The sequence below is a fragment of the Cervus elaphus genome, chromosome 13 (genome assembly GCF_910594005.1).
Source record: "Cervus elaphus chromosome 13, mCerEla1.1, whole genome shotgun sequence".
Classification (NCBI taxonomy): Eukaryota; Metazoa; Chordata; class Mammalia; order Artiodactyla; family Cervidae; genus Cervus; species Cervus elaphus.
Window position 1 is genome coordinate 59,372,584 of NC_057827.1, and position 25,849 is coordinate 59,398,432.

General features: G+C 49.5%; 1 protein-coding gene across 2 annotated transcripts in view; it reads left to right on the plus strand.

The window, feature by feature from the left end:
* Positions 1–25,849, plus strand: part of RIN3 (Ras and Rab interactor 3) — a 132,301-nt gene that overhangs the window by 53,464 nt on the left and 52,988 nt on the right. For both annotated transcript variants that reach the window (XM_043921499.1, XM_043921498.1), the window contains exon 3: positions 5,494–5,611. In XM_043921499.1, the coding sequence (XP_043777434.1) occupies positions 5,494–5,611 (118 nt within the window). The remainder of the gene's footprint in view (positions 1–5,493; positions 5,612–25,849) is intronic.

Genomic DNA, 25,849 nt, shown 5'->3' on the forward strand with positions numbered 1-25,849 from the left:
TGGTTTCATTTCTTGTTTCTGCTAGGTGGTCGTGGGTGTTATTCTAATTTACAGATAGAAACACTGAGGCTCAGAGAAGCTACGGAATGACCCAAGGCCACAGAGCTCATAGCAGGCTGCACAGGGCCCTCTGGGAGCCCAGGAAGAAATGCAGATGGTGACAGATCTTGACTGTCAAATGCGGATTTGACTCTTCCTGCAGCTGGAGGAGTTCCTGTCGGAGGGCTCTTATCTCCCTTCTTTCTCTCTGTGGAACAGGAGGGTGGAGAACAGGGTCAATGTCTCAGCAGAGTAAGGAAATCTGGAAATGGTTACGTGCTGGGTGTGAAAGAGCCAGTTAGGTTGCAGGGTGGAATTGCAGGAGGCCCCAGTTGAGGCTGCCAATGGTGATTTGTCATTGCAGTCACCCTGGGGTGGGGTCGGTGGGGGTCAAATAGTCCAGGAAGAAGGAAGCCATCAGTAGAGTAAGATATCTACGTTGGAGACTTCCCTGACAGTCCAGTGGTTAAGATTTTGCCTTCCAATGCAGGGAGTTATGGGCTCAATCCCTGGTTGGGGAGCTGAGATCCCATATGCCTCGTGGCCAAACTAATCATAAAACAAACAATACTGTAACAAATTCAATAAGGACTTTAAAAATAACCCACATCAAAAATAAATAAATAAATAAAAGATATGTTGTACGTGTGGCCCTGGCCCTCCATCCATCTCCATCTCTCTTGCTCCAATAAAAAATAATCCATCCTTCTGATAGGTATCCTTATTATCTTGTTTTGTTCTCGTCTATTTTCTTTTGTGGAAAAAAACAAAACAAAAACTGATTGGTGGCATTTTCCTCAATGGGTCATGTTTGAAATCACTTCCTTCCCTCCTGGGCCAGATGGCAAGGGGCAGCTCTGCCATGCACATATGCTTCTGAACAATGACCTGGGCTTGTGTCCTCTCCCACCCCCACCCCAACACACATATGTACGCCACCCTTGTAAAGAGAGTTCTTGTCCTCCAGAGACAGAATTTATGCTAGTTTGGTTTTAGTTCAGGAGGGCGCCAGCCTCAGCTCCTGCCTGGGCTCAGGGTCGAGGATCCAGCTTTGCTGTCTGTGTGCACTTGTGCACACACTCATACACATTCACTCTCCTCTTGAACAGTTCTCCGATGTCAACCGTCCTACAGTTGTAGGATGTCCTACAATTCAGTTCTGACACTACCCAAAGTGAACACAGACCCCATAAGTTAAAGGGAAGGTTCCTCCAAAGACCACTCTTCCTGCAGATGCCAGACACAAGTGGGGTCCCCAGGATCCCCACACTTCTGACTTGACTACAAACATGACCCCCTCTTTAGATCTGATAATTTGCTAGAAAGATCCAGAGGACTCACTGAAAGCATTATGCTTATGTGGACAGTTTGATTATAAAACTCAAGAGCAGCTGAGCGAGAGACACACAGGGCTGAGGTCTGGGTGGGGAGGGCCCCACGGAGCCCCCATACCCTCGCCCCATGGAATCTGGGCACAGCACCCTCCCCACATCATCAGTGTGTTGCCAACCAGGAGATTAAATCATTGCCCCGGGCTTGACCTCTCTGCAGTCCCTCTTCCCTCCCCAGAGGTAGAAGTGGGTCTGTGGGTTCCAGTCCTCTAATTATGTGACCGTCTCTCTGGAGCAGCCCCTTCTTTAAGGTCCTATCTGAGCCACCTGTTAACATAAACTCATATGTGGTCCAAAGGGGCTCTTTATGAACTATGAAAGCCCCCATCACACAGGAAATTCCAAGGGCTTCGGAAGCTCTGTGCCAGGAACTGGGGACAAAGACCAGATGTATTTTTTTATAGCACCCACAGGGTTATTCTCACACACACACACACACACACACATACTCATTCTCTCTCTCACACACACATACACACTCATTCTCTCTCTCTATCACACACACACACACACACACACACACATACTCGCTCACTCCCACATTCCCTCACACATGCTGATTCCCATGGGCCTGATAGGTATGAGGTACCTGGATCTTGATGAAAGTGAAAGAGGCGAGTGAAAAAGCTGGCTTAAAGCTCAACATTCAAAAAACGAAGATCTTGGCTTCTGGTCCCATCACTTCATGGCAAATAGATGGGGAAACAATGGAAACAGTGACAGACTTTATTTTCTTGGGCTCCAAAATCACTGCAGATGGTGACTGCAGCCATGAAATTAAAAGATGCTTGTTCCTTGGAAGAAAAGCTATGACCGATCTAGACAGCATATTAAAAAACAGAGACATTACCTTGCTGACAAAGATCCATCTAGTCAAAGCTATGGTTTTTCCAGTAGTCATGTATGGATGTGAGAGTTGGAACATAAAGAAGGCTGAGCACTAAAGAATTGATGCTTTTGAACTGTGGTGTTGGGAGAAGACTCTTGAGAATCCCTTGGACTATAAGGAGATCAAACCAGTCAATCCTAAAGGAAATCCGTCCTGAATATTCATTGGAAGGATTGATGCTGAAGCTGAAACTCCTATACTTTGGCCACCTGATGTGAAGAACTGACTCCTTGGAAAAGACCCTGATGCTGGGAAAGATTGAAGGCAGGAAGAGAAGGGGATGACAGAGAATGAGATGGTTGGATGTCATCACCAACTGGATGGACATGAGTTTGAGCAAGCTCTGGGGGTTGGTGATGGACAGGGAAGCCTGGCGTACTGCAGTCCATGGGGTTGCAAAGAATCAGACACGACTGAGCGACTGGGCTGAACTAATGCTTATCTGTATCTCTGAAGAGAAGCCAAAGTGACCTCTTTTCTTTGAAAGGTGCATTCGTAGGGGCAGTTCAGGTCCAGGTGAATATATCAGCTTAGAGATGTTGCTGCTCATATCAGTCAAGGTTGTGCCAGGAGTGCAGAGAGGCACCTAGAGGCGAGCCCGCCTCCTGCTAGGTCCCCGAGGAGGTGCCTTCTAGGTGGGGTGCCGGCACCCCCACCCACGGCCCATTTCTGCCCCAGAAGCCTCTCTATTGCCTTCCTCCACTCACTGGGTTCGCAGATTGTCTCCAGCCCTGTGCGAGGAGAGGCTGGTAACCTCATTTCTGACCTCAGTTCAAGGACTAATGGATACCTTGTATCTCTGCTCCCAGAGGCACTCTCCCAGAGAGCCCATGCTTAAACCAAGAGACCACGCCCTGTGGGCCGGGTACGGGGCTCAGGATCTCGCGCTAAAGGGCCTGAGCTCAGATCCCAGGCCCAGCCCTAAAGAGCCTGGCGGGCTATGGTCCACTAGAAGAAAGTGTTAGTTGCTCAGTCATGTCTGACTCTTTGCGACGCCATGGACTGTAGCCCACTAGGCTGCTCTGTCCGTGGAATTCCCCAGGCAAGAATACTGGAGTGAGTTGTCATTTCCTCCTCCAGGGGATCTTCCCAACCCAGGGATTGAACCTGGGTCTCCTGAATTGCAGATAGATTCTTTATCATCAGAGCCACCAGGGAAGCCGCAAGGGGCTATGGTCCATATGGTTACAAAGAATCGGACATGAATGAAGCAACTTAGCATGCATCGACAATTTAATGACATTGAATTAGCAATTCTAATACTATAGCATTATCATCATAAATTTGTCGTTGTTGTTCAGTCTAAGTCAAGTCCGACTCTTTGCAACCCCATGGACTGCAGTACGCCAGGCTTCCCTGTCCTTCACTGTCTTCCAGAGTTCAGTCACTTTCATGTCTATTGAGTCAGTGATGCCATCTAACCATCTCTTCTGCCTCCCTCTTCTCCTTTTGCCTTCAGTCTTTCCCAGCATCAGGGTCTTTTCCAGTGAGTCAGTTCTTCGCATCAACTGGCCAAAGTATTGGAGCTTCAGCTTCAACATCAGTCGAGTAGTAATCAGTTGGAATGACAGAGAATTTGGAGCATTGCCCAGGAGGTGGTGGGACAGTGCCTTGGAGGGAGAAGGGAAGAAGCACCATCTCCATGTTGCTCCAGAGCCTCTTATGCTTGGGGCCATGTGCTCTGGAGGTCCCAGTGGCCCTGCTCCCCAAATTTTTCTCAGCATCTTTGACCAGGCTCCTGGTCTTCAAAACTCTAGCCTGGGCTCTTGGGAGGGGCTTAGACCCCTTGTTGGGGATTAGGGGGGAGGAGGGGGGGACACAGTGACCAAGTCCTTTCTCAGGAAAGGAAGGACCGACCCTACCCTGGCGGGAAGACCACTCCTCTCCCTCTTCCCCAGGTGGACGCCATGCCCTGGGAGGCTGGGGAGATTCCAGAAGGTGTCTGTTATCACCTGGAATGAGGGATGAGCCTGAGTGGGGCCAATGGAGACTAAAAAGAACATTTTTAAAATGACAGAGTCTGTGAAAGGAAGCAGGGGCTCCCTCCCCATGATGGCCTTCTGGGGTTGGAGGGCACAGTCCCAGGGCGGCTGTGGCTATGACAAGGGAAAACTTCAGAGTCTCAGTCTCTTTAGCTGAGCACAGTGGTCATCTGGAGCAGGAGAAGTAAAGGTGAAGCATCTATAAACTTGCTGGCTCTGGTTTAGACTTCAGGCTCTGGTTTAGACTTCAGGTAATGCTTGGTTACTACAGCACAGATAGGTCCTCAGGGCTCAGAAGCATCATTTTCGACTAGAGTAAATCCACAGGAGAAGAAAGGACAAGTTCCCCCCAGGCGGGATGTGGGGAACAGAGAAGGGCTGCAGGGCCTGGGGTCCAGAGCGTGGATACCAGTGACCTGGGCTGAATCCCAGCTCTACCCCATCAGCTGTGAGGCTTTGGCCAAGAACAGCCTTCAGGGTGTGTCCTGGGGCCCAAGCCCATACAGGTATTTCCTCAGTCAGTCTTCACATCAGCCTGAAGAGCCAGGTCCTGTTAGAGTCAGGGAGCATCTCAGTTCCTTCATCTGTGAAGCAGGGATAACAGCAAAACTCAACGTCACAGGGTTATTGGGAGGATTAAGCAAGTAAGCATATGCAAAGCATTCCTAACAGTTGCTGTCACAGCACCAGCTGTATATTAGTTATTTGCTATTTTTGTTTCCATGGGGAAAAAAATAGTGTGACTTGACTAATATCTATGATTGTTTCCAGCCTCCCCCAGAGCATATGTGGTAGGGCGTGAGTTGAAATTCAGCCATTACGTTTGTGCTTTTCTAGAAGTAGTCCCCAGACCTCTACCTGTACCAGATTCAGCCGATTCCAGACCCACCCCCGCCCCCAACAAACCAGCATCTCAGAGGGTGGGGACACAGGAATCGGCCTTGATTTAGCTGATCTTCACTTCCATACACAAATGAGAAACTGAGGCTCAAGGATCCACGGCACATGGGCCAGGTGACACACGGCTCTTGGGACAGAACCCCTACTTGTCCTTGGGAATGCTTAACTCCACCCCCACCCCCACCCCGCCTCTTGGTTTCTGGAACCTTCCAGATGACTCCCATCTCACAGTTGTCCTTCCAACCTCCTGCCACATCTTTGACTCACGGAGCGCCCTCTTTCTCCATTGCAGACGTTCCTGGTCCGCCGAGACAGCAGCTTGAAGCACCTGGTGCTCTGTGTCCACTTCCCTTCCCTGAACGAGAGCTCATCCGAGGTGCTCGAATACACCATTAAAGAAGAAAAATCGAGTGAGTACCATCTTCCCGTTCTGCCTCCAACCGTACAGCAGCAGCAGATGCTACACCCTGTAACCACAGACACTCCTCTCAGGCCAGAAAGCTCTAAAATTAGAAGAAGGGGGGCAGCTTTCATCTGCTGAAGTTGTTTGGCCCAGTGTGTTCTGAACTCAGGTTTATCACTCAAAGTCAGTGTATTTCCGCTCACCCATGTCACAGTTCGATGGCTTTGCTTCCTCAAGGCCCCTGTGAAGTTTCCTTTTGTTTAGGTCATGCTGAAGAAAGGGAAGGAAAAGAGGGGAAATGTCTGGGGCCCTGGATCCTAGTGACAGATCAGCACACAGTGATCTTGGACAAGTCACTGAACCTCTCTGAGACTCAATTTTCATATCTTTCAAACAGACAGAACAGTCTCTTCCTGTGTGTATCACACAGCCTTTGTGAGGGTCAAATGGGCAAGCACTTTCAAAGACAAAAATCCTGTGGGTGCCCAGGGGTGCCAGGGGGCAGGCCTGGGCCTCTGTGGAAAAATATTTGGGGACCCCAATAAAGGGTTGGTTTGTGTGCAACTGAAAGTGTTTGGGCTTCCCCCTCCTCTCATGTGCCAAGTATTAAGATCCAAAAAGCTTAATAGAAGAAATCTGTAGACTATTCTGAGCACCAGCTCAGGTCCTCTTATAAATGGATCCAAGAGTGTGGGAAGCTTTTTATTCTTGGTTAGCAGCAGAGTAACAACCGTTGAAAAAAGATAAAATATTTAAGTGTTTAGGATAGAAATACATAAGGTAATCAAATGTTTGCATAACTGAATGTTACATGTTGTTGTTGTTTAGTTGCTAAGTCGTGTCTGACTCTTCTGCAACCCCATGGACTGTAGCCCGCCAGGCTCCTCTGTCCATGGGATTTCCCAGGCAGGAATACTGGAGTGGCTGGCCATTTCCTTCTCCACGGGATCTTCTCAACCCAAGGGTCGAACCCACATCTCTTATGTCTCTTGCATGGACAGGCGAGTTCTTTAGCATTGAGCCACCTGGGAAGCCCAAATATTATGTACATACAGTAAATGTTTTTACAAATATTTATTCAATATTTTAGGGTGCTTGTTTCTTAAGAGACACTTGTGCCCAACACTGGGAAGATGCAAAGATTTTGAAAAAGACCGAGTTCTGGCCTCAAGGCTCTCCCAGTCCAGTTGGAGGATGGGGGACATGGTGGGTGGAGAGACAGACCTCTGCACTTGCTATGCAGCGTGACAGTTGTAACTGCACTGGGAATCCAGCTCAGGGGCGCTGAGGCTGCAGACCATTGTGGGAAGGACTCTGGGAGGATGTGAACGAGAAGGGAATACAGGCAGGATCCAGAAGAGTGAGGATGTTAATTGAATTATATGCTAATTTTCCAGCTCAGGGGCGGAGGAGAAAGCAAAAGCAGGGGCAGATTCCTCTTCCTGCCAAACACTGAATGGGTGAAACATCATCTGCTCATTTGTGTGTTTAACAATTGGTTATTAAGTGTCTCTGCATGGTGTCGAGAGCTGCTGTAGCACTGGGACACAGCAGGGAGCAAAACACAGGCCCTGCTCTGAGAGAGGAGACAATAAATGAGTGAGTGATGTAAGGTGATCATCCGATGGAGAGTCATGCTATGGAGAACATGTAAGCGGGAAGATTAGCCAGCTGCTGCAATAACAACAAAAGTTGGAATAGCTTGAGTTCGATCTCTGGGTCGGGGAGATCTCTTCGAGAAGGAAATGGCAACCCACTCCAGTATTCTTGCTTGGAGAATTCCAAGGACAGAGGAGCTTGGTGGGCTACAGTCCCCAGAGTTGCAAAGAGTCAGACACCACTGGGTGACCAACACTTTCACTTTCAAACTCAAAAGTGGCTAGTTCTTGATCATGTGCAAGATTCCTGGTCAGTGGGGAAGGCTCATTCAGGGACCCCATCTTGAGCATGCAGCCTCCAATTTCCTGAGGTTGCACGTGCATGCATGCTAAGTCACTTCAGTCTTATCTGACTCTTTGCAGCCCTATGGACTGTAGCCTGCCAGGCTCCTCTGTCCATGGACTTCTCTAGGCAAGAATCCTGAAGTGGGTTGCCATGCCCTTCTCTAGGGGATCTTCCCGACCCTGGGATCAAACCCTTGGCTCTTATGTTTCCTGCATTGGCAGGCAGGTTCTTTTACCACTAGTGCCACACACAGAAGCCCTCCTGTGGTTGACTCCATGCCAACCACATGGCAAGGGGAAAGGGGAGTCTTGTGGATGGGTCTTACCTCAATGCCTGTAAGTCAGTGTGACACTTGTGCTCACGTTCCATTGGTTAGAACTTCCTCACATGGCCACGCCCAACTGCAGGGGGCACTGGGATATGTAGTCCAGACATATGTGTCTGGGAAGGCACAAAGAGCCAGGATCTTGGTGAACTGCTCAGAGTCTGCTCCCTGGGTAAAGGGTAAGGAGTGTGTGGGGTTGTTAATTTATAGAGCAACCCTTAATGACTCCTGTCCTACAGCATCCAGCAGGAAAGAAAATGTAGGGATCTCAGAGAGGAAGGAGAGTGTTACAGTTTCCCCAGACCAAACATATGGTGACTACAGAAGGAGTGAGGTTGTTTGGGGCACCTGGTGGCTACACAGACCCTGGGTGCACTTTTGATCTTGGAAAAAGACAGCCATCAGCCTTCCTGCTTATGAACTCATTTCGTCCTGCTTATGGAGAGTAAGTAACCAGGCTTTTGGGGACTTGGCTGCCCAGAGTACCTACAATTGTAGGAATCAAGTATCTACCATCCTTTAGAAACCCAGGAGTCAGTTGTGCTCTTGAATTTCAACACCAACATTGGGAAAGTAGCTGAAAGTGGGGGTGTTGTGCTGAGCCGGTTACACGTCAGCCCATGTGCAGGAAGTGGAAGGAGGGAGCATGGTTTTAAGGGCAGGCTGATCAGGGAGCCTTCGTGGAGGAAAAGGAGATTGGGCTGGATGGATGGAATGTCTAGAAGCTCTGCCTTCTGAAATCCTTGGCCCCGGAGCTTCTTTTCCCACTTCCCTGCCCCATCTCCAGGGTAATCACTTCTCAGTCTTCCCACCCCAGTGACAGTCTGGCTGCCCCAGGCTTTCGGAGCTTGGTTGGGAAGCACGCACAAGGTCTAATCCATGGAACCAGATGTCACATCTGGTTGTGTGTCTCATTCTTGAGTAGGAGCCCAAGGAATACGCCAAGGCATTCGGGATGAAGGAAGCTTCCTTCTCTGATTTCATGTCTTCCTCCAGGGGCCACGTGGTAGAATCCCATTTTCCATTTTTAAACCTTTAAAAATGTATGCTCAGCTTAGCTGAAAAAGAGCATCAAAACCCAAACCAAACATCCTTCGTGAAACATAACTCTTCTAAATCACTCTTCGTATCCATTCCCTGTGACTGCACAGATGTCGTCTATAGGTTTGTATGTGTTTCATTTTGTTCTTTTTTTTTTTATTTGACTCCTCTGCTTCCCAAACCTCAGCCCTGAGATCTGCCCTGAGAGAAACCAGACAACAGCAAGAAATCAGCAGGTGGTGTGTTTCTTTGCCACGTTGCGTCAGCATTCCACCTTTGTGCTGTCTCCTGTGTGGTACCTGCTCCTTAAGATGATGGTCAAGCACAGACCAGGGAAGCCACACAGCCTATGTTGGAATCGGAGCTCTGCCTTTAACCACCTGTGTGACCTTGGGCCCCTTGCCTAACCTCTCCAGGCCTCTAAGGTGGGGATGATAATGGTGCTGCCCCCAGAGCGGGCTGGAAGGAGGAGTTAGTATAATCTGAAGTGCTTAGGGTAGGGCTTCCCTTGTGGCTCAGTTGGTAAAGAATCCGCCTGCAATGCAGGAGACCTGGGTTTGATCCCGGGGTTGGGAAGATCCCCTGGAGAAGGGAAAGGCTACCCACTCCAGTATTCTGGCCCGGAGACTATACGGTCCACGAGGTCACAAAGATTCGGACACAACTGAAGTGCTTAGGGTAGTACCCAGAGCACCCTAGAGGGTAATAACAGTGTTTGTTATTATCACTGTTGTTGTAATTGCTGTTATTATTAAGGCTCCTTCAGGATTCAGGCAAAAGGAGGGGTGGATTAAGCCTACACACTGGGTTCCAAGGTTCTGGGTATCTCCCAGCCCAGTTTATGGGGCCTGGCCGTGGTCCTTTGTGGGAGGAAGGAGCCACCAACCTCTTGCATCCTCCTGTGGCCATGGTGGCTGCGGCGGGGGGTGGCCTGAGGAGGAAGTGGGCAAGGGAAAGGCCCAGCGCTGGACCTGGGACCTTTGGTTGGGATTCCCCACACAGAGCTGAGGCTAAGGAAGGAGACAAGGGGATCCCCCAGAAAGTGGCCTCATCTGTGGCTTTCCTCTGTCGGCCTTGAATGGGAGAGACCTTTGCAGACCCCCTCTGTGCTTCTGTGCGCTTGGGTCATCCTCTAGTTCCTTGTTAAGAGTTTTTTGGCGATATCCTGAACCAGTCCGCTCAGGCTGGTTACGCTGTGGTGACAAACGGCCCTGCACTGCAGTGGCTTGTATACCCACAGGACTGCGCACCCAGTAAGGCGAGTGTGTTGCTCACTCACATCACATGTCAGCCGAGACTCTTTACAAAAACATTTCACTCTGCAATCTGGGCTGAAAAAGCAGCACCCATGTGGGAACAGAGAGGAGGAAGAGAGATGGCAGATTTATTCAGAGGTGGCAGAAGTCACTTCCCATCACATCTCACTGGCCAAAACAGGTCGAATGGCCAGACCAGACCCAGTGGGATGGGAAGTATGATTCTCCCGCCAGTGTGTGACTAGCACGGAGGGGTAGCGACTATTTTGAACAACTGTTGTCACCTATTGCATTCCTGATTCCCCTCTGTGCTGCTCCAAGGTGACAAGTGCATCACCACTTAGCTTCTTCAGGGACACTCAGAGGCCAGACGTGTATGTGTGGCGGGTAGCGGCTGAGAACTGGCAGAAAAGACATTGGCTCAGGGGATATAGTAGGTGAAGGGGCAGGACACAGGATGGATGGAGTTCTGACCAGCCTTCAGGTGCAGCCTTGCCCCTTTATGGCTGAAATTAACTAGCTGGCTGGGGGACATGAGCTATCTTTTTCATTAATCTGCACCCTTGAGGATGGCAGCAATGACACCTTCATGTGATGGCATTTTCTTCTGGCTGATACATAACAGAAAGTCAGGTGGCCCTGTCTGCAGAAGAGGAATCCTGAGACAGCAGCGGATGGTGTGGTCTGGCCCCTACAGGAAGTGACTGCCCAGTACTCAGTCTGAGCCACTTGGCCTAGTTTCAGGGCAGCCCCACTTCCCTTCTTGCCTATCCCCTATTCCACACTGACCCCTGGCATTAGAAAGGCTGCCCTGTTGAACTCAGTTGGGATTTCTTCTTGTTTTGTACAGATCTCCCACCCTTGGGCCTGTGATTTGGGGCCAAGTAGTTGAATGTGATAAATACACTTGCACTTGGGAACAGAGCCCACCTCAGCAGTGAATGTTGTGCTAATTGGTGCTGATGATTACCACCACTGGACTGGGGGACCTTTCAAACCAAGGAGGGGAGAAATTCTAGATGAGTCCTCCCCGGCAGTAGAGATCTGTATGTATGGGAGGGCAGAGTGTCACACAAATTGCCTTTGAGGTCCACACTGGAGATTTGCTTTGATGCTCTTGGGTTTGACCCTTTTACCAACTGACCCATTATCCTCAAATGAGATTTCACCTGTATTTGGACCAAAATATATTAAGTCCATAAAAAGGTAAGGAATGATTATGTTAAAGTCAGGTTTGGTGTGAAGAAGGCAAGCTCTTGATATTTTATCAGGCAGGAGGCATTGTATCATGGTTAGTCTTGTGCTCTTATCAAGGCAAACGTCTTTTGAGATCATGAGCTTTGGAAAGACTGACAGTTCTAGGTTTTTATTCCGTCCCTGGCATCTTCTGACATTAGACAATTATCTTAGCATCTCTTTGCTTCAATTTTCTCATCTGCAAAATGGGAACATCTGCAGCATGGCTGTTGGAGGATTGATGAGTGATCACAGGAGGGATGCGAGGCAGTGCTGCCTGGCACATAGGAAGTACTCAGCCTTGGACCTGTGATATTGTGACCTACAATCAGAAATATACACGGTCTTCATTCCCATTCCTGGCACAGAGCTCCCTTGGAATTTTCTAAGTAAAAAGAGCTGTAACTGTGTCTTGAGACACGTAACAAACCCTTTCAACCACACCTGAGTTTATGTCAATGTGGTGACTTTGGGAAAGTACCTAAGGATGGGGGTTGGTTGCCAGGAAACCAATCATTCCATTGGAATGTTGGAAATTTCAGTTCCACTCCCAACCTCTGGGAAAGGGAGAGGAGCTGGAGGTTGAGTATCACTGATGGCCAATGATTTGATCAATCATATCTGTGAAATGGAGCCTCCATAAAAACCCGAAGGGACCGGGTTCAGAGAGCTTCCTGGTTTGTGAACACAGTGGAGACTGGGGAGAGCAGAGAAGCTCTGATCCCTTCCTGCATATGTTGTCCCGTGTGTCTCTTCCATTTGGTTGTTCCTGAGTTTTATCGTTTAATACAAACTAGTGATACTGTGAGTAAATGGGTTTCCTGAATTCTGCAACACACTAGCAGATTAATTGAACCCAAGTCATCAGAACCTCTGGTCCCATAGGTGATTGGTCACAAGCACGGGTGACAACCTAGACTTGTGATTAGTGTCTGAAGTGGGGGTGGGGGTGGTAGGGGAAGTTTTGTGGGATCTGACGCTCTCTAGGTGTATCATGTCAGCATTGAGTTAGACTGGAGACTTCCCTGGAGGTCCAGTGATTAAGACTCTGCACTTCCAATGCAGGAGGGTGTGAGTTCGAACCCTGGTCAGGGAAACTAAGATTTCACATGCTGCATGGCTCAGCCAAAAAAAAGAATATGTTTTTATATTTTTAGAAATAAAGAATTGAGTTACATTGTAGGACACCCAGTGGGTGCTGGAGAATAGCTTGATGGTTTGGAAAGCACAGGCACTGGGATTGGTGTCAGAACAGAGGTAACTATAATATCCTAGTGTTGTCTCCTGGACAAAATGCAGTCATGTATGGGGGAAAGCTGTCACAGTGTCTGAGTGTAGTAAGCACTCAATACATTCTAGCAGTTATAATTAGCTGTGGGGTTGAGTAACATGCAGCTCAGACCTCAAAACCATCACTTCCTGCAGCGCCCTGCTCCTGTAGGACTCCTCTAAGAAGTTAATTCATTCTTCTTATCTCATATTGGTTATTACCCATGCAGGTTTTGGCAAAAAAAAACGTAACCGCAGTTTGTATTTTTCTATTTTCAGTAATTCGCTTTTCAGCTTCCAGAATTGAGGTTGGCCCAGGGAAAAACACATCATCAGATAATTTAACTCCAAGAACCTTACTGTAAATCTTTGGTGACTTTGGCTCTTTCTTTCTTTTATCGATTTTTGAATCATAGTGGTACATATTTTTTAGCCTTCTTTTTTCACTTAAACATTTTATTACGCGCTTTCTCTGTGTTATTAAACATTTCAAAGACTTTGCATCCAATGAACTGTGTGCTGAATGACAGTTAGCAAGGCCCTGTAAGACACGGAGTGTGACATTGGCCGACGCTGAGCAGACCCACGTGCACTTAACCAGAAATGGAAGTCAGACGGTCATAAGAGCTAGAATGTCAGTGTGCACTTTGAGGGCACCAGGAGTTTGCCTGGCTCTGTGGAAATGGAACACCAGGGGAGGTTTTGACAGAGAGAGGAGAAAGATCCAGGACACGTGGCCTCGGAGGCAAGAGAAGAGGGAAGTGGGTTGTGGGGGGAGGGGAAGTGTCACACCGTCACCAGGCCCCAGCGAGTGGCCTCGGCCTGTGTGTACCGTGACTGCCACCTTCAGGGGCTTTGCAGCTTCAGAAGATGTGTCGGGGAAGACAGTCCAACTCAGCGGCTTCAGAGAGCCGGGGGTCTCTGCATAGCTGCTGCCCCTCTTTTAGGGGTGACTCCAGAGGGATCGGGCCCCAGTGCCTCCTGGGCTTCCTGTCACAGGAAAACTCTGGGTTTGGATTATCAACGTTTGTGTCTGGGGCTCCCACCTTCCTTTCCAGCTGTTTCTGCCTCCCTCTGCCACCTTCCATGAAAAACTGCTCTCTGGAAAGTCTCTAGCCAGTAAACAGATTCATACTAACATGTGAAAGACTACCACCACCATAAAGTAGTGCTCCCAGCCAGAAGGGCGTGCATCTCAGTAGGAATAACGTTATTGTACTGATATTACAGGGGTGGAGCACCAGGCAAAGAGCGGGAGTTGGTTTGTCCTGGCCGTCCTGAAATAGCAGAGGAGGGGGGCACCTGCATCTGACCTCCAGCAATCTCCCCACGCCCACCACCCGCCCAGGCCGGCAGACTTCCTGATGAGACTACTTAGGCGGACAGTGAAGTTCTTATGCGTCTGTTGCCTGATGGAGGCAGTTTCTCCCAGGCTATCTCCACGACGAGGCCCGTGGGAGACAACTAATGCTTGCGTCCCCATCTGGCGCCACCCTCCTCTGCACTCAGCGTGTCACCCCGCCTCTGTGCTGTGCTCGGGGGGCTCGAAGCCCTCTCCTCTCAGCCAGTCAGCTGTACTCATCTCCAGAAGGGTAGAGCTTCTGTCTGATACATCTGTGGTCCCCATAGCCTAGCAAAGGGTAGGACCACTGCTCAACCGTTAGTCATACCCCACACTTGTGCAGAGAGTCTCTAGGACCCAGAGAGTGTGCTTTGGAACCCGATGGATCCAAACTCAAATGCCACCCCTTTGCATTCATCAGCTGTGAGGTCTTGGCCATGCTACTCCATCATCCACCTCAATAAGCCTTGGTTTTCTCGACTGTGAAATGACCTCATAATCAGATGACTAACTGAAACTACATAGAGTCGGTACTCATGAAAAGTTAATTGCCTCTTCCCCTTCTCTGCTCACCTTCACCCTTGACAGAGAGGTCTTGGAGTCAGAAAACCTGGATTTGCATTCAGTTCTCCTGCTTAATTGGCTCTGGGAACTCAAGCAAGGTGTAACTCCTGGGCCTCGCTTTCATCAACCATAAACAGGGTTAAAGATGCCCCCAAGGAAATTGCTGTGGGGAATAAACAAGAAAACATTCGGACATACCTGAAACCTGACAGAGATTCTAGAGCAAGCTGCATGCTACAGCATCCATCCATCCATCCATTCATTCCCGTGTATACATAACTAGCATCTATTGAGCCCTGGGCTCAGAGGAGACCAAATTCTACTCTCAGAAGGATCACTTGGGTAGCTGAGTGGGTTAGAAGAAACAAGACAAAGTGCTTTTTACAAGTGGCTTTGCAGTTCTCACGGTGTCCCTGCATGGAGCTTTGCTCTGGAAGGAGTGCCCCCAATATTCAGGACTTCTTAGGGATTGTTCCAGGGGAACTCGGATTTGAGGGTTTTTTTCCAAAAGGGAAAGCTGATTGTTACCTCTGGACACTTTAAAAAAATTTTATTTGCTGTGCCGGGCCTTAGTTGCAGTCCGCGGGGTCTCAGTTGTGGCTTGTGGCCTCCAGATTCCTGACCAGGGATCAGAATCTGGCCCCCTGCATTGGAAGCGCGGAGTCTTAGCTACTGGACCATCAGGGAAGTCCACCTCTGAGTACTTCTGAAGTGCCTCACAGATTTGCCTGGCTCTGGAAGCTTCCAGGCAGCTTTCCCACCAGAAAGAGGAACAGCATCAGTGTGAGTTTATGCAAAACCATGGCGGGTATCAGTGAATGGGGTCCTAATCTGGCCCCACCAGTAACCTGCTGTGTTACCTTAAGCATGTCACTCAATGTCTCTGGCCACCTGACCTCACCAGGCAAGAAATAGATATAAAATGCCTTAGAAAGATGAAGCCCCATACAGAGAGAAGGTGCTATTCTTGGTTTGCCTGGCCCCAGACATCCCAAGCACTAGGATATGAAGCCTCACCACAGGTGAGGAAAATACATGTTGTTCAGTGTCCCAGGCAACCCAGCCGGCCACTTGGGAAGCCACAATATTATACCTGTCCCATCAACTTCTCCTTTCTGCCCAAATTATTTAAGGAAGCAGTCAGAGATGAAGCCTTCTGGAAAGTTCTGTAGAAATGGACTGGTGACTTCCATGATTTTTTGTGTGTGTGTGTCCATCTCCCTGGATATCAAGTATCTGCCTGTGATGCAGGAGACACAGGATATGCAGGTTCAGTCCTTGGGTCAGGAAGATGCCCTGGAGAAGGAAATGGCAACCCACTCCAGTATTCTTGCCTGGACAGAAGTCTGGGGGTCTACAGACCATGGGGTTGCAAAGAATCAGACACGACTGAGCAGTTAAACCACCACCATTTCCCTAGCTCTGTTAAGAATCAGTGAATAGTTTGCATTGTTTTATTGGCAGTCCTGAGTATGTTACATACATTCTTTGTTATGCTTTTTGCTGTCTCGGCCTTGGTTTACACAGTGGAAACTTTCAGGGAACTTGCCACAGTGGAACTTCCCCTCTTGAGATGTTTCTTTAATGTAGTCATTGTTTGCAGATCAGGACTGCCCTGGGCAGCCCCCAGGTGAGACTCAGTTCCGCAATACTAGACCCTACCCTTGAAATCTTATATAGCCTTTGGCCCCAGCTACTGGGGAAACTCCCCATGTACCACACTGTGTACCAGACTCTCTGTGTACCAGGCATGAGGTGGTCTTCATGGAAGTCATTCCTCTTGTCTTCACCACAGCCCTACGAAGCAGGTGCTAGACCCCCATTTTGCAGTGGAGGGAATTGTGCCCAAGGATGAAACTGGGACTGAAGCCAGTCTCTCAACTCCACGTTCAAAGCACCTTCTTCTGAGCCAGGTTGTTTCTTGTCTTACCTCCTGTGGTCCTCATGTGCATGGGTCTCCCAAGTTAGGGGGTGGTGGGGGGCACAGAGAGCGGGGGGTCGAGCAGACCATCATGGAATATACATGAGAACTTTGAAATTACCCTCCAAGTATGTGAAAGTTGTTCAGTCGTGTCCAAGTCTTTGCGACCCCATGGACTATACAGTCCATGGAATTCTCCAGGCCAGAATACTGGAGTGGGTAGCCTTTCCCTTCTCCAGGTGATGTTCCCAACCCAGGGATCAAACCTACGTGTCCTGCATTGCAGGCAGATTCTTTACCAGCTGAGCCACAAGGGAAGCCCAAGAACACTGGAGTGGGTAGCCTATCCCTTCTCCAGCAGATCTTCCCGACCCAGGAATCGAACCAGGGTCTCCTGCATTGCAGGCAGATTCTTTACCAACTGAGACTGAGCTATCAGAGAAGCCCACCCTCAGAGTATGAGGCCTGAGCTAAGAGTATAGCCAGGTGCTAGTGCTTTATTTTCATTGCACAGAGCCAGAGCTGGAAAGAAAGGAGCAGACAGGGGCTGGGTGGCTTCAATAAGGACAGCTATGGAGAGGAGCTAGTGGGATCACCTGAGTTCGTGGCCTCTTAATGGTTCTGCCTCTTGATGACTGTCTGCAGGTGGGCTTGTCTCTGAGCCTCGATTTTGGTGGGGTCCTAGAGCCAGGTCTTTCCAGCCCACGAGAGTTCACAGTGCACATCTCCTCCCAACTCAGTGCTTGAAATCAATGCAGTGGGAGCATTTACATCATGGAAATTGGAAGATGTCATAAAACTGGGGCTTTCTTTCCCTGGAAAGCTGGTTGTTAAACATTACCAGCACACCACCATTCAGTTTCCTTGTCTATGAAATGGGGACGGTGCTGCCAACCTCATGGAACCATTGGGAGGGGATGTATGTGTGAGCATTTTGCAGACTAAAGCATGATGTGTTTTGTGTGTGTGTGTGTGTAGATATGCTGCGTATATTTATATGTAGTTTGTTATAATTCTCACATGATAATCTGTGTCTTTAAAAGGGGTTGGGGGCTCTTTCTTTGCAGAAACAGGAAATGGAATCAGGGAGTGGAACAGCAGGTGTGGCAGAGATTCCCAGAGAAATTGGGTGGATTGTTTGAGATTGTGAAGTCCTTTCTGGTGGAAGCCTGAGGGCTGGGACCAAAGCCCTGTGAGTCATTGAGAAGATGTGATGGAGCATGTTCTGTGGTTTTCTCTGTGGCAGTGGCTGTAGTAGAAAGAACCGACACTCGGGTAGACTCCGATGTGAAGTCTGCTTTGTCACTTACTAGCTGGTTGAACCTGGGCAAGCTCCCTTTTTGAACTTGGTTTCCTCATCTGTGACTTACGTGTTTGGGGAAACCCATGGAGGGGAGTCCGTGGGTTTTGGCATCTGTGGACTGTGTGCTGAGTTTGTGTTGGTTCTGTTCTCTCCTGGGCTCCCTCAGAACTCTGTTTTCAGCATCTTGGGATTCCAGGTGAACCCCTGGTTTGCAGAGTATAGGTCAGGGGTTGGTCTCAGAAGCTCCCTCTATGCAGCCCAACCTAGAATCTCTCTGTGCCTCCTCCTCTACTGAGTTATGACATGGAATATTTCCTGAGAACTTGGTTAGGAACAGTGAGAGAATGCTAAGGAACTAGGACATTGAGAGCAATCATTATTCCCTAAGCACTTTATATGTTTTAATTCATTTAATCTGCACATTAGCTCTAGAATATAAACACTATCACGTGGCAGGTTGAAGGTGGCTGTGCTTTTTTTGACACTCTTCCCATCAAGAAGTGGAAGCTAGGTCCTTGGCTAAGAGGAGACTCTGCCTTGGGCCCGCCAGTGTAATAAACTGCACTCCACTATCTGCATTGTCCTTCTGAGTGAGTTTATTTCCCGGAAAGCATGGCTATAACAATGGTATATTTCAGTTCAGTTCAGTTCAGTTCAGTCACTCAGTCATGTCTGACTCTGCGACCCCATGGACTGCAGCATTCCAGGCCTCCCTGTCCATCACCAACTCCCAGAGTTTGCTCAAACTCGTCCATTGAGTTGGTAATGCCATCCAACCATCCCATCCTCTGTCATCCCCTTCTTCTCCTGCCTTCACTCTTTCCCAGCATCAGGGTCTTTTCAAATGATATTGGTAGTTAGCTATTCTCACTCTGATGGCTTCAAAGAACATAATGATAGTGGGGGGAGGGGGAGAAATATTCTTTTTTCTTCCAGGATAATATGGAAAACTCATGTTTTCTCAACTATACAATCCAAAAATAATTGCTGCTTAAGTTACTAAGTATTTATTTGCATCACTTCATTAATTAGCAATTTGCATTGTACCAAGTGGTTTTAGCTCCTTTAATAGATTCCAAGAGGGCCATTAGGCTATTCAGTTCTGGTTAGTTTTATACTTATTCGTGTGAAGAAAATGCAATAGAAAGATTTCCTGAAGAAGTCTTGTTTGGAATTCAGTGTTTAAACAATAAAAAGAAAAAAAAGTGATCAACATTGCTAACTGTGAGAGATGTAGGAGTGGTTTACCCTGAAGACCTAGATCCTTAATAGGTCAGTTCCTGTCACTATTGTCTCACAAAATTGTTTTCAAACAGAGCAGAGGCAAAGCTGAGAGGTCTGCTTATTACCATAGTTAAAAACCCCCGAACCCCCCAATGATAAAAAAAAAAGAAGTGGAAGCTATGCCCTCTCCCCATGAATCTGAGTCAACTCAGACTGCTTTGGGCAATAGAATAAGGCCAAAGTGATACTATGCCAGTTCCGTGTGTAGCACTTTCGAGAACTGGCAGCTTCTGCCTGGAGTCTGGGAGTCCTGAGTTGCCATGTAAGAAGTCTGATGACCCTGAGGCCACTGTCCTGGAGAAGCCTGGAGATTATATGGACATAGAGAGAGGCCCAAGGGGGCCTGGCTGAGTCTAGCCTTCCAGTTGTGCCTGCCAAGGCCAAGGCATGAGTAAAGGCTTCTTAGCCCTTCTGGACCAGACTGATCCCCAGCTAGTATCACCAAGTGACCTAGTCAGTGCTAGAAGGAGCAGAAAAATCTTCCAGCAGAGCCTTGCCCAAATTCCCAAGCAACAAAATCATGAGCTACAATAAGATGGTGGTTGCTTTATGCCACTAAATTTTGTAAGTAGTTTGTCACACAGCAATAGATACAGAACAAGTATGATCCCTGTTTCATAGATGAAGATACTGAGGCATAAGGAGGCTAAGTATCTTGCTCAAGACCACACACTAGTAAGTGGTGAGGTCAGGACTTAAATCCAGGCAGCCTGGCTCCCCAGCACATTCTTGACACAGTGCTGTACTGCTCTTGAGTTGAAAATAGGGCTCTGCTCTCAGGGAAACTTCTATCTACTTCGGGGTGCAGGGATCACATACACTATATGATTAAAGAATCACCTGAGACATTCAATTATTCATTTACTCAAGGACATTACTTAAGGACATTAGGCCCTAGGGATACAGAGATGATGATATTAAGAAAATGTTAGGATTTTACTGTACTCAGAGGAAGGACCCCGGACACTGGAAGGTGAGTGAGACCCCACAGCTCACCTCTGGGGAGTGAAAACATGTGAGTTGTGTCTTGAAGGATGACTAGAAGTGTCCTGTTTGAATGAGGGAGGAAGAACACACGACGTGGTAGGACAGGACATGCAAGGACATGGAATTACAGGATATTGGGATGTGTCCAAGGGATGTGGTGTCTGCTGGAACATAGGGTGTGAGGAGGGAGGGACAGGCAGAGATGAGACCATTGACCAGAGCGGATCACAGAGGGGCATGTATCCATGTCCTGCAGCCCAACCTTTATCCGAAAGGCCACGGGGAACCCCGGCAGAAGGGCGTTCGGGGTGGGTGCTGGGTGGGGTGAGGCATGATCTGATGCACCTATTAAACAGAAGTCCCTCACCACTGGGGGCAGTGTGGAGGCGGCAACACAGGGGAGACCCCAGGGGATAAACACCGGAGGGAGCTCAGCTAGGAGGCAGCATGAAGGGCCTGGACCTGACAGTGATGGTCAGTGTGGGGAGGAGGGGACACGGCCCAGAGATATCCAGGAGGAAGAACTGGCTGAGGAAGGAAGAGGAGTCTGTGGCTCCTGGGGCCCCTGGTGTTGGGGACCTGTGGCAGTGTCAGCCCAGGTCCAGGGGAAGACTGGTTGGACAGGGTGACAGCGGGCACCACGGGGAGACACCACACCAGGGGGAATGAAGCCCACCACCGTCCCCCCGGCGCCTGGAGCAGTGCCTGGCACATAGCAGGTGCTCGGAAGGTATTGATGATGCAAGGAAGGTATTTCATTGATGAATGAAAATGAATGAAGCCTTGGGTCCAGGCCTCTGGAGGGAGGGTGGAGCCCGAGGTAAAGCTCTGAGAGTCTCTGAGGGGTGAGATGCTAAGCCCACATCATCTCTCTATGGTGGTCACCTCCTGTGGGGTCCAGAGGCCCGTTTCCACCTCTGGGCCTAGAGATCAATCCACTCTTCTTACTGGGCAGTAAAAAATGCCACATGGTAGCCAAAGGGGCCCTTCAATTAGATGACAGCCCAGAGGAACCCAAGGCTCTGTGAGTCTGCTTGCCCGAGGACATTGAACCCTGACCCTGACCCCCGGCAGGTCACGGGAATGTCCCTGAGCCCACAGAGATGCTCCTCTGGCAGCAGCGCTGGTGTCCCTTCCCTGCTCAGGGGAGCACTCAGCCCTAGGCCTGCGGAGGATTTGGGAAATGGGGGCGGTTCTATAAATACCATTCCCTTTCTTCCACTCCGGCGTTCAGAACCAGCAAGGGAATAAAGGATCATAACCTCAGCTTTCCTACTATGGACTGATTGGAAGGATGCAGTTTGACCTACAGCCGAAATCAAGTGCCCTAGCATCACACCTCTCATTGAATTTGTTCCTTGGAACCGAAGGCCTCCTCCTGGCAAGGGCCAAGCCTGCTCCAGGATACACACACCAGGGCCGGCGAGAAGAAGGCTGTGTCCTGAGCCCAGATGGCTGAGTGTTTACCAGCAGGTGTTTCAGTAGCATCTCCAAGCAAGAGAAATGTCAGTTGACTCAAGACTGGTCCCTTGTGTATTTTTATCATTTATTTTCGGTTGTGCTGGGTCTTCATTGCTACATGGACTGTTTCTCTAGTTGCAGTGAGCAGGGACTACTCTCTCGTGGTGCATGGGCTTCTCATTGCAATGGCTTCTCTTGCTGCGTCCCCCAGGCTCTACAGCACAGGCTCAGTAGTTGTGGCACCCAGCATGTGGGATCTTCCCAGATCAGGGGTTGAACCTGTGTCTCCTGCGTTGGCAGGCAGATTCTTTACCACTGAGCCACCAGGGAAGCCCTGATCCCTTGTTCTTGATTCCATACTCTGTGACTCAGCTGGTACAGAGGACGGGAATATGATTCCTGTGAGGCTGAGGTCCTGGGTTCTGAGTCTTGGTGGGCCCTCCAGTCTTGCATTCACTTCCGTTCCAGCACTGATGTCAGGCATCCTCTGCGTGCAGGCAACTCTAGGTGTGGCACCCACAGGGCTCCTGGCTCTTGCCGGTTGTCCCGGGAAGACAAGCAGGTTCACCCTCTGGTGCTGGTTTTCTGAAACTCAGTACTCTTGATGTTTGGAGCTGGATCATTCTTTGCTCAGGTGGAGGGGCTGTCCTGTGCACTAAATTAGTAGGTTTAGCAACATCCTTGGAAAATCCCATGAACAGAGGAGCCTGGTGGGCTACAGTCCATGGGGTCGGAAAGAGTCAGACATGACTTAGCAACTGAGCAAGCACGGGCCTCTGCCCACTAGAGGTCAGTGATATCCCTCACCTCACCCCGCCTTGGATTCCCCCCAACAACCTGAGATGTGTCCACGCCCTGCCACACGTGTCCTGGGTGACAGATTTGCTCCTGGCCAAGCACACTGCTTAAGGCTGTGCCGTCTAGTTCAGCAACCTCGAGCTGCATAAGGCTACTGAACACTACAGATGTGGAGTCTGAATAGAGATGCTGCTGCTGCTGCTAAGTCGCTTCAGTCGTGTCTGACTCTGTGTGACCCCATAGACGGCAGCCCACCAGGCTCCCTCGTCCATGGGATTTTCCAGGCAAGAGTACCGGAGTGGGTTGCCATTGCCTTCTCCAATGCATGAAAGTGAAAAGTGAAAGTGAAGTCACTCAGTCATATCCGACTCTTTGTGACCCCATGGACTGCAGCCTACCAGGCTCCTCCGTCCATGGGATTTTCCAGGCAAGAGTACTGGAGTTGCTTGCCATTGCCTTCTCTGGAATAAAGATGAGCTATAAGTATAAAATACACACCAGATTTTGAACACTGCATATGAAAAAAAGGACTGTGATGCGTCTCAGTAATTTTTTTATATTTATAGCTTGTTGAAATGATGTTGTTTTGAATATGTTGGGTTAAATAGGCCATTACTGAAATTAATTTCACTTGTTTCTGTTTACTATTACTAACATGAGTATGGGAAAAATTTAAATTGCACACATGACTTGGATTATATTTCTATGAGACAGCAGGGTCTCAAGAGCCAGTGGCCTGGTGTGCAGGTTGGGAGCCTGGGCTGAGTCAGTCTCGCTTCTGGTCATGTCCTGGTACCACTTCCCAGCTCTGTGACCTTTGGTGAACCACTTAACATCTCTGAGTGTCACAGTTCTCATAAGTGGCAGCCACTTTCTCCTAGACCACAGATAAGAGTTCTGAAACTCTGAGGTGGGATGAACTTTATAAGCTTCTGAAGCTGAAGGTGGGTTGTTTTCTGGGCACAGTGGTTTCTTGCTGGGTCTTCCTGTGGCCCTTGGGGCTGTCCTGCCATCAGAGTGGTGCCCAGGGCACCTCCTTTTCCTCCTATTTTTTCTGTTCCCAGAGACAGCAGCGTCTTTTCATAATGGGTGCAAAGACGCCTCCCCGCCCCTATAGTCTGAGCAAAGGAGCAGGCGGATTGCCTTCCCAGCCTTGCAGCTCCTTCCCCATAGATAACTCAATCCCCAGGATGGTCAGCCTCTGCTCAGCGTCTCCCCCCACCCCTCCCCATTCCTTCTCCCCCAACACCTCCCTGTGGCTTTACTCTTTATTTAGTCTTCCCTGACACTTGACGGTTCGCACATCTGTCCACCGTCTCCCCTTCTGTTTTGGCGTCTGAACCTATAAATAGTTCCCCGGCAAAGTCCCATCTGCACTGTGACAGCTCCTTCTGTGTTCCTTTTCCCACACTTAAATCCTCATCGACGCGGTTGTTAAAAACGGAAGTGCACTGTCCAAGAAAAAAGCGGTTTTTATTACAGCTTGGACCGTGTGGTGGCAGTGGCTGCAGAGTTGGCTGCCAGTGGATTCAGAGGAAATGCCTTTAATAACGGCAGGGCCCGTCAAGCGTGTGCTGTGATCCAGGCAAAGCCCTGGACCTGGGGGAGAAGGAAGGCCCGTCCCCTGCTTTCCAGGAGCTCTGTGCCAGCGTCAGACCCGTGAACACATCGTGGTGTGGGGAGATCACGCTCCCAAGTGGGGTGTGTGTCCAGTGCTGGGCCAGAGGGAGAGGAGCTCGTCCTGCCCAGGAAGCCGTCTCCGAGGGGAACCCGGGGCCTGCCGAGTAACAGGTGGGGATGTGTGGTCCATGGGAAGGTGTCCCTGCTAGCTCACAGGCGAAGCAGGCACACTGAGTGTAGGTATGAAGCCCTGGGATGCCCCGCCACACCGCCCCATGTCACTTCTGCTGAGCCAAAGGTGTCTCATACGCCAGGCTCCCGGGGCTGGTGACACCTGGCCATGACTGGGGCTATGCCCTCAGTCCAGCTACTTAAACTCTCTGAGCCTCGGCTTAATTTGCTCATAATATGAAAATAGTGGAGTTGTCATGATAGTTAGAAATACAGAGGCTAGCACATAATAGGCATGTGGTAAATGGTATATGATGATGTTGTTGTTAAAACTTTGAAAATGATAACCCTGTATTACTAATCAGGAAGCTCAAATCTGAACAAAATCCACACTGTGAAGTTGGGAGGAAGCAGAACAGCAGTAGTCCAGGCTTAGAATCTAGAGTCCAGAGAGTGCCCGAATCAAACTCTAGAAAACACCCAGGCTAACCCTCTTTCATTAGATGATGATGTGCCTTCTCTAGACTTCTGTTTCCCTGTCTGTGCAATGAGGGAGGTTGGACAAGAGCTGTCTCTAAGAGTCCTTCTGTTCTGACCTTCAGTGGTTCCCCATCCATTGAGAGGCAAACTTACAGGTACTTGGATCTAGTCTGAGCAAACTAGGGGTATGGTAGAGAACTCAGTGAGAAGGCATTGCTGCCTTTTTCATCCTAAAATTCTTAAGATGAAATCAAGAGGAGATGGCTCCTTATGCCAAGAACAACCAGCAAAGATGGCTGTGACTCATACCCAGGGCTGTCGTGGACAGTTGCCCAGCTTGTGCACTGCCCAAAAGTGCCTGGTAGGATTAAATCCAGCTGGTGTTCTGCTTGTCAGGTTGTGCAGTTTTGTGCAGGGCTGCAGCCACCTGAAGAAAGAGGCCCTTCTTTGCTCCCTAGTCAAACCCTGTAATCACGCACTGGGAGCATGTGGAAATGGCCCCTGCTTGGGCCCCTGACCATGGCTGCCGGGTCCTCCCCTGTCCCTTTCCTATTGGCCTCTAGTCAAAGGTGCTTTGGGCAAAGGCTTGCTGTGCCCCACATCTAGTCTTGCCCTGGGGGGCCCATATTTGATGGGGGAGACTGGGGGCTCAGGAATGATGATCTTACACTGAGAGGCTTCAGGGTTGCTTGGGACTTTACAGAGGGCAGGCCGGTGAATAGATGAGTGAAAGGACTCCAGGGCCAGCCAGTGAGCCAGGATGCCCACCCTGGACCATCAGTAACAGCCAGGGAGACAGAAAGGGAACTATTTTTGGCACGTTTGCTGATCAGCATCCTCTCCCAGGTCCCTGAGCCTTAACTTGCCCCCCCACCTACTCCTCCCTAGACCTTCCAGACCTCTGTGTCGCCTTTGTGGGAGAGGCTGCTAGTCTTCACTCAAGGTCTGTCTGTAGGGTACCACCACTCAGCCTCTGCACGGCAGATGCAGGGCCTGGGAGGGCTTCGGTTACTCAAATCCTTCCTTGGCTGTTAGAGAAAGCAAGTTTCAGAGACTCGAGGGCTTTGTCTCGGTGCCCGTGGTGGGGTGGAGCCAGGAGCCCAGGCCTGGTCAGTACCGTAGGGGTTTGGGCTTTGCCTGCAGTGGGAACAGGCATTTGCCCCACTCTGTGCTCCCATCCTTGTATGGCTGGGCAGTGAGTCTGCTCCGAGACCACAGGAGATCGGCTGCCCAGCACGGGACT